This window comes from Euleptes europaea, chromosome 5 (genome assembly GCF_029931775.1).
Source record: "Euleptes europaea isolate rEulEur1 chromosome 5, rEulEur1.hap1, whole genome shotgun sequence".
Lineage (NCBI taxonomy): Eukaryota > Metazoa > Chordata > Lepidosauria > Squamata > Sphaerodactylidae > Euleptes > Euleptes europaea.
Genome location: NC_079316.1, coordinates 113,572,557 through 113,589,468, shown reverse-complemented (window position 1 = coordinate 113,589,468; position 16,912 = coordinate 113,572,557). Strand labels below are relative to the sequence as shown.

The window sequence follows — 16,912 nt, the reverse complement described above, 5'->3', positions numbered from 1 at the left end:
AAGCCCGAAGGTACCACACGCTTAGCCAGAGTCTCTGTTGCTTTCTGTTTGGTGTGATCCCTCTCTTATTTCTTGAACTAGAGTGTGCGAGTGGTAAAGCTTTCGGCATGGTTGGACACTGAATGGCATTTGGTGCGTCTCTTTGTATGAAGTGTAAAGAGAGAGAGAGAGTCCTTCCTAACTAAACCATTAATCTCTCTTGAGAGGATGATGTAATATGTTATTATCCTCACCAAAGCGGGCCGCAAAACTTAACTGTGCTGGGACGTTTGGGAAGGGGATGTGTTTCCACTAGTTTAGCGCGGCCGCTATCCAATGCCACTGCTTTTCTCTGCTGCAGAAGAAAATCCTTACTCTCCTACCTACCAGTTTCCTGTGTCTACTCCTAGCCCTAAATCGGAAGGTAATTAGTCCAGTTTGATCCGGTTTTCTATTTGCGCAGCTGCTGCTTCTTTCCCCTTCGTTTTCCAGCCGGAGTTTTCTTTGCCGCCGGCAGTTCTTTGCTTTTCCTTCTAATGATTTTGCTGCCTGTTAACTGTGGCCTTGACTGCTGGGCAATTTTTTCCTGGCTTTGTTGATGTGCTGTTTCAGCTTCCTTAATAGCCTCCTGACTAATGCTTTGGGACCTGGAATTGCCTGGCTTTGTGTGCTTAATCCAAGGTACCAAGCCACGTACCTGTGGTGGTTACTTGTGGACGGAGAGCCCGATCCACCCAGCTTCAAGCCGCAATGAATGGAATGGGGCACACCCCCGTTCTCCATGAGTGGATTGGAAGGCGTCCTGGTCTGAGTTGTGCCTCCTCCTGGCTCCATGGGCAGGGCAGAGGCTGGACTTGTTGGTTTTTTGCGCGAAGGCTTCCACAGCTCTCTTGCCTCGTTTAGAAACAAGCAGAAGATGCTGAAACGCCTGAAGCTGAAACGCCATCAGCTCCCTCTGCCTCTCACTTGTTGGCAGGAGGAGGAGATGAAGGAGGAGGAGGAGGAGAAAGAGGAGAAGGAGAAGGAGAAGAAGCTGTCTTGTATGGGACCCCCCAAGGCCACAACTTGTGCACAACTTCCTTTCCTTCCCCACTCATCATATTTGACAGGGGTGAAAAGAGGAGATGCCATTGAAGAAGGGATGAGGATTTCACACACACACACACACACACACACACACACACACACACACACACACACACACTCTTCTTCTTCTTCCCCACCCCCACACAGGAGGAGATGGGAAAAGGGACCCAGCAGATGCCAGCGCCATTCCTCAGAGGAACCTGGCTGGTACTCCCTGGATCCCAGCACCACCAACTGAGCCTGGCATCACCGCTCCTCTTGGCCCTGCCCACAATCTCCAGGCCTAGACTCTCTGCCCCGTGGAATCATAGAATCCTGGAGATGGAAGGGACCACCAGGGTCATCTAGTCCAACCCCCTGGCACAATGCAGGAAATTCACAATACCTCCCCCCACACACCCCCAGTGACCCCTACTCCATGCCCAGAAGATGGAGGGGGAAAAAACGCTCCATGATCCCTGGCCAATCTGGCCTGGAGGAAAATTGCTTCCTGGCCCCAAAGTGGCTATTGGCATTTCCCTGGGCATGTGAGAAAGGGCCACGAGAGCCAAACACTGACGCAACCCTTCCTGCCCTCCCTCTCATCATCTGCCTAAGTTCACAGAATCAGCATTGCTGTCAGATGGCCATCTAGCCTCTGCTTCAAAAACCCCAAAGAAGGAGAGGCCACCACCTCCCGAGGAAGCCTATTCCACTGAGGAACCGCTCTGTCAGGAAGTTCTTCCTCATGTTTAGCCGGAAACTCTTTTGATTTAATTTCAACCCGTTGGTTCTGATCCGACCTTCTGGGGCAACAGAAAACAACTCCGCACCATCCTCTATACGACAGCCCGTCTGGCCATTTTGTTAGTTGCTGCCCATTCTCTGAGAGCAGAGCCGCTGCATCTGCAGCCTCCCCCTGCCCCTCGCCAGTACAGTGGTTGCAGAAATCTGTAGGGCGGTTCCATGGACATTGACCTCTGCTTTTGTGAAACCCTATAGAATAGACATGTTTGGCTCAGCTGACGTGGCATTTGGCAGAAGAGGCTTCCAAAAAGTATCTTCTCAATTATTCTTCCCCTCTCCATCATTTTCCATCTGGGATAACGGAGTTCTTCAGTATCCTATTCCAGGACACCTTCCTCCACTGATGGAGAAAGAAAACTTGGACTTACCATGAGGGTTCTTCTCATCAGTGGATTGGAAGGTATCTTTCTCCCCATCGATGGGGAGGGCATCTGGGGTTTACTTATCCTGCTCTTCAGAGTTATAGGCCATTTATACATGGCTGTTTCCTCGCGGTCACCCCACCGACTACTTCGGGGCTTTGCTTTGATTATGCTTGCATTTTCCGGCTTGCATTAGTTGCCTCACTCTCCCCGTGCATTTCTGCACATTGTCCCCATGTTTTCTGGATGCTGGCTAAACACAAATCCAGAAAACACGGGGAAAACATGCAGAAACATGCGGGAAGAGCGAGGTGACCTCTGATGATTGGAAAATGCAAGCATAATCAAAGCAAAGTTCCAAAGTAGTTGGCGGGGTGGCCGCGAGGAAAGAGCCACGCATAAATGGCCATATTATCTCCAGTTAAAGGTCTCCAGAGACAAGTCAATCTACATCTATGATTGCTCTGCTAGAGGTGGATGCATCTTCATTAGAAGCTTGGCAAGACATGAACCCCCTGTTCACATTCCTAGGGGGTTCATGTGGTTTGAACTTCATGATAGCATGTCGAAGGCTTTCACGGTCAGAGTTCATTGGTTCTTGTAGGTTATCCGGGCTGTGTAACCGTGGTCTTGGTATTTTCTTTCCTGACGTTTCGCCAGCAGCTGTGGCAGGCATCTTCAGAGGAGTAACACTGAAGGACAGTGTCTTTCACTGCCACAGCTGCTGGCGAAACGTCAGGAAAGAAAATACCAAGACCACGGTTACACAGCCCGGATAACCTACAAGAACCACTGCATGATAGCCTTTGCACACACACAAAATCTGCACATGCCCTGCCCACTGAGGAAAGAGGAGGCACAGCCCATACCAGGATGCTTTCCAATCTGCCGAGGAGAAGGAATCCTCACAGTATGTCCCAGCGTTTTATTGTCTTTCACAACCCCCCCCCCATTTATTGCAATGGAGTGTTCCTAGTGGATTGGGCCCATGATGCTGATTGACTTGATCATTTTGAGAGACAATGTAATTTTAAAGTGTAATTTTAAAATGATGTTACCCGCCCTGAGCTGGCTTGCTGGGGGTCGGGTTATAAGTCTAATAAATAAATTAATTAATTAACCAAGTGTGCGTTTTTAAAAATTTGTCTTGCATTTGTTTTCCAGGCTCCATTGACTACTTTGTTAATGTGGTCATAGAACAAGAGCAGATTGAAAGGAGAGAAACAGTTGCCCGTGGGCCTGTCTGGGTATTGGGGTCGGGCCCTTAGTGAGGGTTTTGAATGCATTCTCTGATTCTTCTTCTTCTCAAAATGCTTAGACTCAGGTCTTTTATGAATGGCTGTTTCCTTCGCCGTCACCCCTCCGATGACTCCCGGTCTTCGTGTTGGTTACACATGCCTTTTCCGACCCTCAGAAGTCGCCTTGCTCTCCCCCTGTGTTTCCCCACGTTTTGTCCATGTTCTCAAATTCAAGATAAAACAGGTCTCTGAAAACAAGGGCAAAACTCGAGGAAACACAGGGGGAGAGCGAGGCGACTGGAAACGGCATGCATAATCAACAAGTGAAGGCGAGGGGAACAGCCATGCATAAAAGACTTCAGAGTAGCTCCCCTAAGCACCCTGTACCCCATTCCTGAGCAGCTGAGAGTGCCTCTCTCGAACATTGGAACTAATCGTCCCAATATTCGAAGAAATTAGACTGTTTTTGTTCTCTCTGCATCCATGATGCCAAATGGTTGTAAGTCGGAGCCTTCAGGCTCTTCTGCGTCCTGTCTGCTAACTGCTGGGTGCGAGAAGGGCTGTAGCTCAGTGGGAGATCTTTGCATGTGCGAGGGAGTTTTGCAGAGTTAAAAAGGGTCTTCCGTGTAGCAGGGCCAAGGAAGACCTCGAAAAGATGGCGTACAAAGGTCAGGGCCAGGTTCTGATCCAGGACGAGGCCTTCTGTGTAGGGATTGGAGGTCCTCAGATGAAACGTGATTGATGACTTACATATTTAATTTGACGCCTGGGTTGGTAAATCTGTCTGTCTTGTCTTTGCAAGCTTATTGCACTTATCACAATTCCCCCCATTTTGTTTGCGCAACAGTCCTATGAGGGAGGTTAGGCTGAAGCAGAACAACTGGCTTGAGGTCACCCAGCAGACTTTGTGGCTGAATGGAGATTTGCCGAGCAGTGTTGCATTTTGTGAGGTTGGCCCGGTGTTCCGCGTTGACCGTTTAACAGGACTGCAGCCTCTGAGAAAACTCCCCCACAGCACCACCTCGCTTAGAGGCAGGATCCTTGGAGGCGTTTATTTGACTGTGAATTCACAACGTGGCAGCAGGCATTGCCACGAGCCAGCAGCATAGGATGGACGTGGCCTGTTTGCCAAAGGTGGGAGGCTGTCGTTGCCTCTCTGCCTACAACAAAGCGCCACGTTTCTAGTTTGCTGCAAAGCATCTGGGCCAGTCTGAGAGCCAGCGTGGCATAGTGGTTAAGAGTGGCCGACTCTAATCTGGTGAATCGGGTTTGATTTCCCACTCCTCCCCATGAGTGGTGGACTCTGATCTGGGGAACCTGGTTCGATTCCCCACTCCCACACATGAAGCCAGCTGGGTGACCTTGGGCTAGTCACAGTTCTCTCCGAACTGTGTCAGCTCCACCTGCCTCACAGGGTGTCTGTTGTGGGGAGAAGAAGAGAAGACGATTGTAAGCCAGTTTGAGTCTCCTTAAAGGTACAGAAAATCAGGGTATAAAAACCAATTCTTCTTCTCATTTCTCCCCATAAAAAAAAAGAGTTCTTACAAAATCGTGCCAGGCCCGTCAGGAGGAGGCTTTTACTGCAACGGCAAGAAAAGTTTCCCTTGCTTGTTTTCTGCGTCTCGGGCTGCTGTGGAAGGCAGAGGGGTGTGGCCGTTTCAGAAGGTTTGAGCTTGGTGCCAGCATCAGTCTGTCTTCTCACCAAGGGCACCCTCAGGTGTGCATTGGCGTGTGGGTGAGCTGGGACTCCCATGAGCTGGGACGCACCGTGAAACGCAGGTGTCCGTCTGTTTGTTCCAGCCCCTGGATGGGAATCTCACTAGGCCTAATTCCTAGTATGCCTGTGTTTGAAATCCCGCAGGGGGAATAGCTTTTGGTGGTGTACTTTGGAGACAACTGCGTTGTTCGTGATGAGCAAATGTATTTCATGGCATAACTCTTAGTTAACCAGTGGAATTCGCCACCAAAAACTGTGGCAATGGATGAATCGCATGAGTTTAAGGTGACTTTCCAGCTGATAGAGCAGAAGACCATTGACAGCTACAGTATTCATGCTAAATTCGAGCCTCCATACTCAGAGGCAGCGCAGTATATTCATTGCTAGGGGACAAGCAGCAGAGACGGTTGCTGTCACACCCTGCTTTTGGGCTTCTTAGCTGACTACTGTCGAAGGCGGGAGTCTGAATTTAGCTGAACCTTTGATCCAGCCCAGCAAAGTAATTCTTAGGTTGCTGTGATCAGGTGGAGAGCCAGCGTGTGGTAGTGGTTAAGGTGTCAGACTACGATCTGGGAGGTTCGAATCCCCACTCCGCCGTGGAAACTTGCTGGGTGACTTTGGGCCAGTCGCACACTCCCAGCCTCGACCCTGGCAAGTATTTGGATGGGAGACCTCCAAGGATCACCAGGAACGTGACGCAGAGTCAGGCAATGGCGAACCACCTCCGAACATCTCTTGCCTTGAAAACCCTATGGGGGACACCGTAAGCCAGCTGTGAGTTGATGGCCCCCCAAAAAATCATCTGGTGTGGGGCAGGGATGGGCAAGGAAAGGGTTAAACGCTCCCTCTCCTCCCCACCCCTCCCCAGCCTTTTTTGAGGCAAATCACAGTTTTCTGTGATCCAGAATGAGTTTGAAACCGTCTTTTGATTGTGGTTTCCAACTTTGGTTTGAGATTGCCTTCCAAACCGTAGTTAGTCAGTTTGGATCTGGTAGAACCCCACAGTTTGCCTTGAAACAGGAAGGGAAGGAGGGTGTCACAGGATTGAGGAGCAAGAAGAGGGGGCTTGCCAAAGTTAGGGATTGTTTCTTGTTTATGTATTTACTTCATTTATCCCCCCAATTTTCTCCTCAATGGAGACCCATTCATTCTCCTCTCCTCCATTTTATCCTCACAACAACCCTGTGAGGCAGGGTTAGGCTGAGAGCATGTGATTAGCCCAAGGTCACCCAGTGAGTTTCCATGGCATGAGTGGGGATTCGAACCTGGGTTTTCTAGATACTAGTCTGACACTCTTAACCACGACACCAGATTGGCTCTCACCGGTCGCCTGCCTGTCGTCATCTTCTGCTACTAAGGGATGTGTTTGCTAAAGGTGATATCAGAATTGACCCTAAGAATTATGTAGGAGCCGAAGGGAAAACCCCTCAGCCTCTTTCTTTGCATAACAAAACTGCCACAGTGATTGCAAATTATTTTGGGTTTTTTTCAGATGAAGATTCTGATTCTTATTTTCCTCGTTACTCCTTCCATGAAGACAGTAAGTAGCCGATCCTTGAGCACTCAAAAAAGCCCTGTGTAAATTGCTAAGGATTGTGTGATTGCGCAAAATGCAATGTTCAGAGGGACTGCTAAGTGCATCCCGTGGCAAAATCACAGCGCTTCCAGAATGCAAAAGCCTCGAAACTTTTATGTCGTCGACCCACGTTGTTCTGCTTCCAAACTTACTGTGACGGTACAAAAACTTTCCTTTTGCAGCCCGAGTTCCATCTTTGGTGCCTCGCTCCAAAAGCGAGAATACCACCATTGACGCAGAGAAGGTGGTCAAGAGATCGGCCACTCTGCCGTTGCCAGCGCGTTCCTCATCTCTGAAATCCAGTCCCGAGAGGTAATGCACTTTCTGAAGAAGGGTCTAGAGCTTTGGGGCATTACCAATTTCACTATTATTATGGCTATTTATGCAGGGCTGTTTCCCTCGTGATCACCTCCGCCGACTGCTCCGCTTCTTCTTTGTGATTGTGTATGCCTTTCCTGACCGTCGGAGGTCACCTCGCTCTCCCCAGGTGTTTCTGTGCATTTTGCCTACATTTTCCAGATGCTGTTTTAGCTAGAATCCAGAAAATATGAGCAAAACATGCGGAGAGAGGCGGCCCGACTGGCGAAAAAGGCATGCATAACCAAAACAAAGCACCAGAGCAGTTGGTGGGGGTGACCATGGGGAAACAGCCCTGCATAAATGGCCTATTATTTCTTTTCTTTAAAACAATTAACTGCTCTTTCTGCCTGTCTGGGACTGAAGGCAGCAAGTGAATTATGGCAGCAACTGATTGCTTTTCTCCATTATTCTTATACATTATTCACAGGCATCCAGAAACACCACTGGACTAAGCAAAATTACTGTGTAATAAGTTGACTTAAAGTTACAGCCAAGTAAGCATGCTTAGTATGTTGGTTCTTGTAGGTTATCCGGGCTGTGTAACCGTGGTCTTGGAATTTTCTTTCCTGACGTTTCGCCAGCAACTGTGGCAGGCATCTTCAGAGTAGTAACACTGAAGGACAGTGTCTCTCAGTGTCAAGGGTGTAGGAAGAGTAATATATAGTCAGAAAGGGGTTGGGTTTGAGCTGAGTATTGTCCTGCAAAAGCCTTCGACAATATTATGCTTAGTATGCCCACTTAATGTGCAAACTCCATAACTGATTGCCCTTTTCTTCCTCACAACACCCCTGCAAGGTGTAGCAGGTGCAAATCATTTAGGTTTTAAATAAGCCCACCACCTCCTGAGGAAGACGGTTCCACAGGGCAGTTCCTCAGTGGGACAGGCTTCCTTGGGAGGTGGTGGGCTCTCCTTCTTTGGAGGTTTTTAAGCAGAGGCTAGATGCCCATCTGTCAGCAATGCTGATTCTGTGAACTTAGGCAGATCATGAGAGGGAGGGCAGGAAGGGCTGCATCAGTGTTTGGTTCTCAGGACCCTTTCTTGCATGCCCAGGTTAATGCCAATCGCCACTTTGGGGTCAGGAAGCAATTTTCCTCCAGGCCAGATTGGCAGGGATCCTAGAGGACTTTTTTTGGCCATCTTCTGGGCATGGAGTAGGGGTCACTGGGGGTGTGGGGGTGGGAGGTAGTTGTGAATTCCCTGTATTGTCCAGGGGGTTGGACTAGCTGACCCTGGAGGTCCCTTCCAACTCTTATGATTCTATGATTCTAAGTGGCATCTTGAACACAGCAACCAATATTGGACTGGTCATCTATATGTTCTTGCCAGCCCACTCCCAACTAGGAACGACCAGGTGATAAAGAAGAGGTGATTACATACGGTGGGTGTTGGGGTTCTAAATACAAGTCAGTTTTGCAGCTCAGAAGTTCCAGCACGCTTTAATACTGGGATTGCACACCGTCAAAGCAGTGACCGAGTAGGAAAAGAAATCCTTTGTGACCTCTGTGAGGTCCCTTGGCCCAGCAAAGTTCAAAACATAAACTCCACAGGGAGCATCTGAGGAAGTCTGGAATGGATTCTAGTTTCAGAGCGTAGTCATGTTGATCTGCCTTAGAACAGCTACATTTGAGTCTAGTAGCAACTCCGAGACCAACAAGATTTTTGGGGTAGAACTTTCAAGCGTCAGAGTTCTGATTCTCGAAAGCTTATGTCTCATGATGGGAGCTTTAACTCTCACTGTGCCAGGGGGTTGGACTAGATGACCCTGGTGGTCCCTTCCAACTCTATGATTCTATGAAAAGCTTCTATGCTGAAAATCTTGTTGGTCTTGGCAGTGCTACTGGACTCAAATGTAGACCACGTTGTCTTCTTCTGCAGAAGGAAAGAGTCCGTTTCAATGGCAGTCTGCTCAGGTATCAATGAACTGGATTCTCTTTCCCAGGAATGACTGGGAGCCTCCGGACAAGAAGGTGGACACACGGAAATACCGTGCAGAACCCAAAAGCATCTACGAATACCAGCCAGGAAGGTCCTCCGTTCTGAACAACGAAAAACTGGTAATACAGATTTTATCCTATCTGGTGTTTTCTCCCCTTCTCCTGTGCTTCTGGCTTTCTTTAATGGGGTGAGGTTTGACATTGGCCTGCTCTGGAATTCCTGTCTCAGTTATATGTAACATCTTAATATCCCCAGTCTCGTAAAAACAGCTGGCCGACCTGCCGAAAGTCCTTCCCCTTGTGGACGTTTTGTGTGTTGAGTGTGGATCGCTTGCCTAATGTGTAATCCATGTTTGACACCCCAGCTTGCTGGACAGTGGGATCATTCCCAAACGCCCTTCAGTAGGTTAGAGGCAGCTGCAAAATGTAAAGCGGCCGTCTGGGTTCAAAACCCTTCGGTTTTCTAAGTCAAGCAGGAGAAAGAAGCTCCAGACTATTTATGCAGGGCTGTTTCCCTGCAGTCGCCCCTGCTGACTGCTCCAGTGCCTTGTTTCAATTATGCACGCCTTTCCCGGCCGTCAGAGGTTACCTCGCTCTCCCCACATGTCTCTGCACGTTTTGCTGACTAAAACAGCATCCGGGAAACGCAAGCAAACCATGCAGAAATGCACGGGAAGAGCGAGGCGACCTCTGATGGTTGGGAAAGGCATGCATAATCAAAACAAAGCCCCAGAGCAGTTGGTGGGGGTGACCGCAAGGGAAACAGCTTTGTATAAATGTCCTTGGTTGGGTCTTTCTGTGGACCGCCCCGATTCAGTAAAAAGCATCTTCATGTCTTTTGTTACCCTTTTTTTCTGGAGGATGATATGGCTCATCTTTTGGGCAGAGAGGAAAAGCTGCTACTTCTTAGTTTCACAGAGGTACAGATAACAGCTCTCGGTTACAGATATTTTGAGGTTAAGGTGTTGTTATGATTGGGCACCCTGAAACCGTGGCAAACATTTATTTTCCCAAGAGAGGGGAAAAGCAGAGAAAACAGGAATGAGATTTCAGGGGGAAAGCAGTCCCTTTGGCCTACCCATGCAAGGAGCTGATGAACGGGCATCATAAAAATCTGATGAGGGGGGGAGAGATGTGGGGTACATGCCAAAGGACCTCATTGACAGAGCTTATGGTATTTCCCGAGAGGGTTTTGAAGGGAGCCAGCGCGGTGTAGTGGATAAGAGCGGTGGACTCTAATCTGGAGAACTGGTTTGATTCCCTGCTCCTCCACATGAAGCCAGCTGGGTGACCTTGGGCCAGTCACAGCTCTCCCTGAACTCTCTCAGCCCCACCTGTCTCACAAGGTGCCTGTTGTGGGGAGGGGGAGGGAAGGCAATGGGTAAACCGGTTTGATTCTCCTTGAAAGGTAGAGAAAAGTGGGGTATAAAAACCAGCTCTTCTTCTTCTAAATCTGGATTGGGGGGAGGGCAGGACATTTTCACCTTGGCAGGCAGAAGTTTTAAAAGGTAGAATCTTCCTTTGTTCTTCTGGGTTCAAACACTTTGCCCCCCCCCCCCATGCCGTGACCTGTGGGACCCATCCTTCTCTTTCAAGGGGGCAGCGGGGGGGGGGTTTGCTCCATCTGAAGTAATTGTCTTGTAATGCAACTTAGCTAGACTTGTGTTTCCTTTTATTTTCCTTAGATCTGTCTCTCTCAACAATGATAGCTATGTTCCATTTTAATCCCTAGTAGTAAAGCTTCTTTCCTGTTTAAGAAAGCAGACGGTGTCTCAGATCCAGCCCACACGCTGAAGACTTACACGCTAAGGCCACACACACCGGGGGTGGGGAGCTAAAGTAATTGGAAGCTCTGCCCTTTGTACTTGCTCAGAGGCAGCCTTACCAGGGTACCCCAAGGGGCAGGTTACTTGAGAGGCTGGGTTTTATATCTGTAGGTGTAGTAGTAGTAGTAAAAATTTATTGCGGCGTTTTGCCAATAGAAGGTTAAAACAAACGATATAAAGATGTTTCAGAAGTTAAAAACTATATAGATTATATCATCGTAGTTTAAAAAGAAACATATATTTAAACTGTTTTGTGGTAAAATAGAATACAATATCAATTTGCGCACTATTTGCAGGTTAAATTTAATAATTTCTTTGGGAGTTTATCTTGAGGTGGTGACAAGAGGAAACGTTCTTTTGCATGCAGGCAAACAAGCATGTGATAACACACAGAACCAGTGTGGGCTTGTGACAGTAGTATCTTTTGTTGACCACAGAAAAAGGGAGAGCTAGAACAGACCCCCTCACACACATTGTGTCCCCTCCCCTCTTGTTGGAAAGCTGGGGCAGCTTTTGAGATCCCGCAAGGTATATCTTTGACTGGTTTAAGGGACTTTTTTTTAACTAGTTCAACTTGATAATCATATACACTGATATACTTACCTACTTTGACAGGGTGAGACTTGTTGTGTCCAAATAATGCACTTTCTTTACTTCAAAGTTCAACTATATTTTATTTTATTCAGGCGGCAAAAATTAAGATCTATATGCTAAGGTAGCAGAGGGCAGTTTTCTGCTCTCTCCCTCTCTCAAATACTGGGAGTATTTGTCCTGTGGCCTGTAGAAAACATAAGGCATTTTTAAAAATTCCATAAATATGCCACTTAGTACAATTTTATATTCTAAATTATAAATGATTTAAAGCAATAAAAATCAGTTTGATAGGGCAGTTAGTAGGGGAGGTGTGCATTCTGCAACTTCAAGGATTACTGGCACAGAATGGAAGAAATGGACACAGATGGTTTAATACCGGAGAGTCTTACATTCTGTTGTTGTTTTTGTTAATTAACAGTTGTATAATCAAAGAATACTATTCCATTGTGCACTAAAGATGTTAGTTGCATATTCTGCTACATTACTTGCCCATTCAACTGCATCTGGATAATCTGCTTTCTACTTTCTTGCGTACTCCAAGATTACGTAGTGTCAGTCAATGCATATGTTCTCCAGTATGTTCCCCAGAGAACTTTATGAACATTGAATACCAACCTTCTGGCGATCCCGTGCCTGAAGAATGTCTGGCTGGCCTCGACCGGGGGCAGGGCTTTTTCTGCCCTGGCCCCTGCCTGGTGGGATAACCCTTCCGGTGAGACCAGGTCCCTGCAAGACAGATCTATTCCGCCAGGCTTACGGTTGAGGCCAGCGATGGTTTTTCTCTCTCTATAAACGCTGGCCTCCCCAGCCCTCCAGTCCTCCACTGCTGATTCCCCCCTCTTACCATCTATGGAGGGGGCCTATCCACTGTTTTAATAATGTTTTAGATGTTTTATGCTATTTTATTTGTATGTTGTAATGTTGTGTGAGCTGCTCTGAGCCAGGCCATCGGCTGGGGAGGGCGGGATATAAATTGAACACAACAACAACAACAACAACAACAATAATAAGTGCAATCAATAGGATGGGACATCCTATTAATAGTACAATAGGGTTCGGACTATAGAAATCTGAAAACATATTTTGAAAGTCTGGTGAATGTTGCTTCGGAGGGCAGGCTGTGTTGGTCCGCAGTAGAACAGCTAGATTTGAGTCCAGCCTCACCGTAGAGTCCAATGAAATTTTCAGGGCATAAGCTTTAGAGAGTCAAAGATTATACCCGGAAAATATGGTTTAAATGGCCACTTCGTAGAAAAGAGCAAGAGTTCAGTAGAGCCTTAAAGACTAACAAGATTTCTGGCAGGGTCTGAGCTTTCGTGAGCCACAGCTCACTTCTTCAGATACAGCTAGAATGCGAGTCCATCTATCCTTAAGTAGAGAAGAGTGAATTCAAACACCCAATGGTAATAGCGTGTAAATGTCAATTAGCAGGTAAATGATATTAGCAGGCGTGATTGGATCAGGTGTGATATGCAGAGGGGTAGTAGGCATGGAAAAATCAGCATCGGTAATAAGACATGAATCTCAGGTCTCTGTTGAATCCAGGAGAATGCATTGTCCTGAGCTTCATTATTTATTGTAATTCAGCAGTCTCTCTTTCTAATGTTGTAATATTTAGTGGAAAGCTGTAATAAACTTGTCCACTCATATTAAAATCTGAAGCCATTTAAATATGTTCAACTCCATTTTATTCCTTATACAGATTCCATATGTGCACATTCATTAAGAACTACATCTTGTGGAACATAGGCATAGAAAAGGAAGTTTTGATGGTTGTTGTTCTGCTCCTGTCCTGTCTTGTTTCTCCTCTCTGTTCCATTTCATCAGCCATTTCTAGAGAACATTCTGACTGGGCGTATTTATATCCATATAGGTTCAGAGAAATAAATGCAAACAATGGGATCAAAAAGCCATGAAACCCAAATGCCTCTGATGTTTTCGTGCAAAGCTCAAATGTATACAAGACCAGACCAGTAACCATTCACATTTATTGATGGTATTCATTTAGGTTTAATTGAGATAGTTTTCTGTTGGCAAGTACTGATGGTAATTTGACTTTTGCACAGAAGAGTTAGAGAAAGAAGCCCCATGTAAGCTTTTTACAAGCATGTACACTTGTACATAAGAGCCCCGTGGCGCAGAGTGGGAAGCGGCAGTACTGCAGTCAAAAGCTCTGCTCACGACCTGAGTTCAATGCCGACAGAAGTCAGTTTCAGGTAGCCGGCTCAAGGTCAATTGACCCTACAATCCTTCTGAGATTGGTAAAACGAGTACCCAGCTCGCTGGGGGTAAAGTGTAGACGACTGGGGAAGGCAATGGCAAATGACCCTGTACAACATAGTCTGCCTAGTAAACTCCGGGATGTGACGTAACCCCATGGGTCAGAAATGACCCAGTGATCTACCTTTACCTTTACACTTGTACGTGCACCCTGCAACTGTATGCACATGAGCTCTTCTATGTAGTCAGGAATGCTTCAAAAAGCGGGGACCCATTTTCCTGAAAAACCCGTGTGCTATATAGCTAGCTGCAGATGTGAAGCTGAAGGCCAATGAATGTGATCCAGCCATGTAATGTCTGCATAATCCTTGAATAATCTAGTGAGCACAAAAGCTTGTACAGGGGTCCTTTTTCTGTTTGTCGCAGCAGACTAACAAACTACCCCTTTGGAATCTCTTTTTTTTCCTCCCCTTTTCTTTTTGTTACTTTTGTCTGCACACTTAACATGGACTTGTGAATCGAGTGTTGGTGATCTAACAAAGCATAGTGTGCCTGTGTCCATTCTCTTTAGAGACCACGTGCCCTCTCTGACCGTGTCCTCTTTGGCTGAGAATTCCACCCTCCCCTCTGTTTGTTGTGTATGAGGCAGGGTTTCTCACATATCCATGTGCTGTTAAAGATGCTGTCTTCTGTGGGGAATGCACGATTGCGGTCCTAGGAGGAGGGCAGGGAACGGTCCAAACGCAACCTTTAGCCTGCAGCCTTTCCTTGGGGAATGGCATCCCGCAACTGGAGAGCCGGCCATCTTGAATGCTCGAGCAAGATGGCTATACTTTGTCCGTATGTTATATTTGTTACAAGGGAATGAGTACACCATTGTGCACCTGCTGCTGTTGTTCAAGACATAGTCCGCTTTTCACACAGCCCAGGAGAAATTTTATTTCGATAACTCTTCTTCCAGGAGGGCCATTGCCATTAGCGAAGAGGAGGGTCATGAGCGGACTCAGTACTTAAATATCGTCCCGCACACAGGCACGCCACAATCCGTGTTGCCTTTCTGTTGGACTCTCACTAATGCCGCTCCAGACTTGGAAAGGAAGAGCTGGCAATCAGCTGCCCCGCTAGAAACAGAAGAGGCACAGAGCTGGGGTGGCCAAACTCCAGGTAGAGCCATGTGTTCTGTCCGAATTATGATTGGTCTTCAGACTATGGAGCTCAGTTCCCGCTGAGGAAGCAGCCGTTTCCGTAGCCCTGCGCCAGGGTTCATGCCACGCCGCAAGGGGCAGAGACGCCAGAGCAGGGGTCACGCCGGCTCCTGAGCAGCTCCCCCCTCCCACTCAGGATTGCCCGGTAAATGTACCTAGTGTGTGCCTCCATACTAGTGGCACAGATACTCACTGTATCCTTCCTCCTCAGAAATGCTCTGAGTATTTATGCTAGTATTCCTATACTGGACCCTGAATTATTTACGCTAGTATTGATATCCTGGGCTCTTGCCTTCTGTGTTCTGATGTGGTAGATTCAGAAATTGGGGAGGTTATACAGTATGCAAGGAACATGGATGGGAGACACTTTATCGCTGTTGTTTTCAGAGGGTAGCCGTGTTCGTCTGCAGTGGAACAGCTAGATTCAAATCCTGTAGCACCTAAGAGGCCAACGAGATTTTTGGGCTATGAGTTCTTGAGATTCCTACTTGTATCTGATGAAGGGAGCTTTGACTCTTGAGGTCTCTGAGGACTTGAATCTATGTGTTGAATTGCTATCGAAAACTGAAGGTCACCTGACACATAAACACATGGACAGATGAAAGGGCCCCTAATGTAGAAAGGGCCTCTAGTTACCCCCTGCTCTCCTCTTACTTTTTTGAGTTGCTGTCAGCCCACGGGAAAGATCCCAGAAATATAACATTGGGAAAGCTTTAAATTTCTCTAAAACTCCATGTTTCCGTCTACAGCGTTGAAACGGAGCTTTCTGTTAGCTGCTGTTTTCGCTCAAGCTGCGCTCTAAGTCAACGAGACCTTGGGAGAAAAAATACAGAATGCAGCATTTTTAATGGTTCTTTCTTATGTATTCTTTGCATAATGTTGTCCTTCTCTTTCTTCCACTCCTGTACCGCCACTTCCTTTAGACTCTGGATATAAGCACAGAAGAGATAGATTTAAAGAATGAGCCTTGGTATAAATTCTTTTCGGAGTTGGAGTTTGGGAAGCCGGTAAGTTCGCTAGCCACAACCCTCAATGAATAAGCCTTCCTCAAACACACGCTTGGCTGTACCTCCCTCCCTTTTTGGAATATATGGCTGCGATCATAAGACACGTCGATGAAACCTGGTCACCATTTTGCCTAAAGTAGCGGAAGAAGGTTTTTATTTGGACATCGAAACCTTGAGAGCCAGCATGGTGTAGTGGTTAAGAGTGGTGGTTTGGAGCGGCGGATGCTAATCTGGAGAACCAGGTTTGATTCCCCACCCCTCTACATGAGCAGTGGACTCTAACCTGGAGAACCAGGTTCGATTCCCCACTCCTCCACTTGAGCAGTGGATGCTAAATTGGTGAACTGGGTTTAATTCCCCACTCCTCCACATGAAGCCAGCTGGGTGACCTTGGGCAAGTCACAGTTCCCTTAGAGCTTTCTCAGCCCCACCTACCTCACAAAGTGTCTGTTTTGGGGAGGGGAAGGGAAGGTGATTGTAAGCCAGTTTGATTCTCCCTTAAGTGGTAGAGAAAGTCAGCATATAAAAACCAACACTTCTTCTTCTTGAAATGTGGCTAATATTTCATGGCCGCTTATAGGGGGCAGTTGCAATTCACTGGAAACCTCTTGAAGATAGTTTCCGGTGGGCAGCCATGTGGGTCTGCAGTAGAAGAGCAAGATTGGAATCCAGTAGCACCTTAAAAGACCAACCAAAATTCCAGGGCATAAGCTTTAGAGCACGCGTGGTGAACGCAATTGTTATAAGGGCCGGATGTGACATAAATGTCACTTGGCCAGGCCGGGCCATGTCTCTCCAGCCCAGATTGGGCCGGGTGGGGGTGGGGGTGGCTTGTGGGCTGAATAAGAGCTCTCAAGGGGTCGGATCCAGCCCTCTGTCCTTATGTTTGACACCCTTGACTTAGAGAGTCTCACTGAGGGAGTTGTGACTCTCCAAAGCTTATACCCTGGAAATCTTGCTGTGGACCAATGAAGGAATTATGGTATGTGTGGGGGTTGCTTTTCAGAGCCTGGTTTGCTCA

General features: G+C 47.3%; 1 protein-coding gene across 1 annotated transcript in view; it reads left to right on the top strand.

Annotated features, from left to right (window-relative positions):
* The window catches only part of SORBS1 (sorbin and SH3 domain containing 1), an 88,142-nt gene that overhangs the window by 27,471 nt on the left and 43,759 nt on the right, over positions 1-16,912 (top strand). The window contains exons 9-12 of the mRNA XM_056849463.1: positions 6,661-6,708; positions 6,927-7,056; positions 9,045-9,159; positions 15,808-15,891. Of these exons, the coding sequence (XP_056705441.1) occupies positions 6,661-6,708; positions 6,927-7,056; positions 9,045-9,159; positions 15,808-15,891 (377 nt within the window). The remainder of the gene's footprint in view (positions 1-6,660; positions 6,709-6,926; positions 7,057-9,044; positions 9,160-15,807; positions 15,892-16,912) is intronic.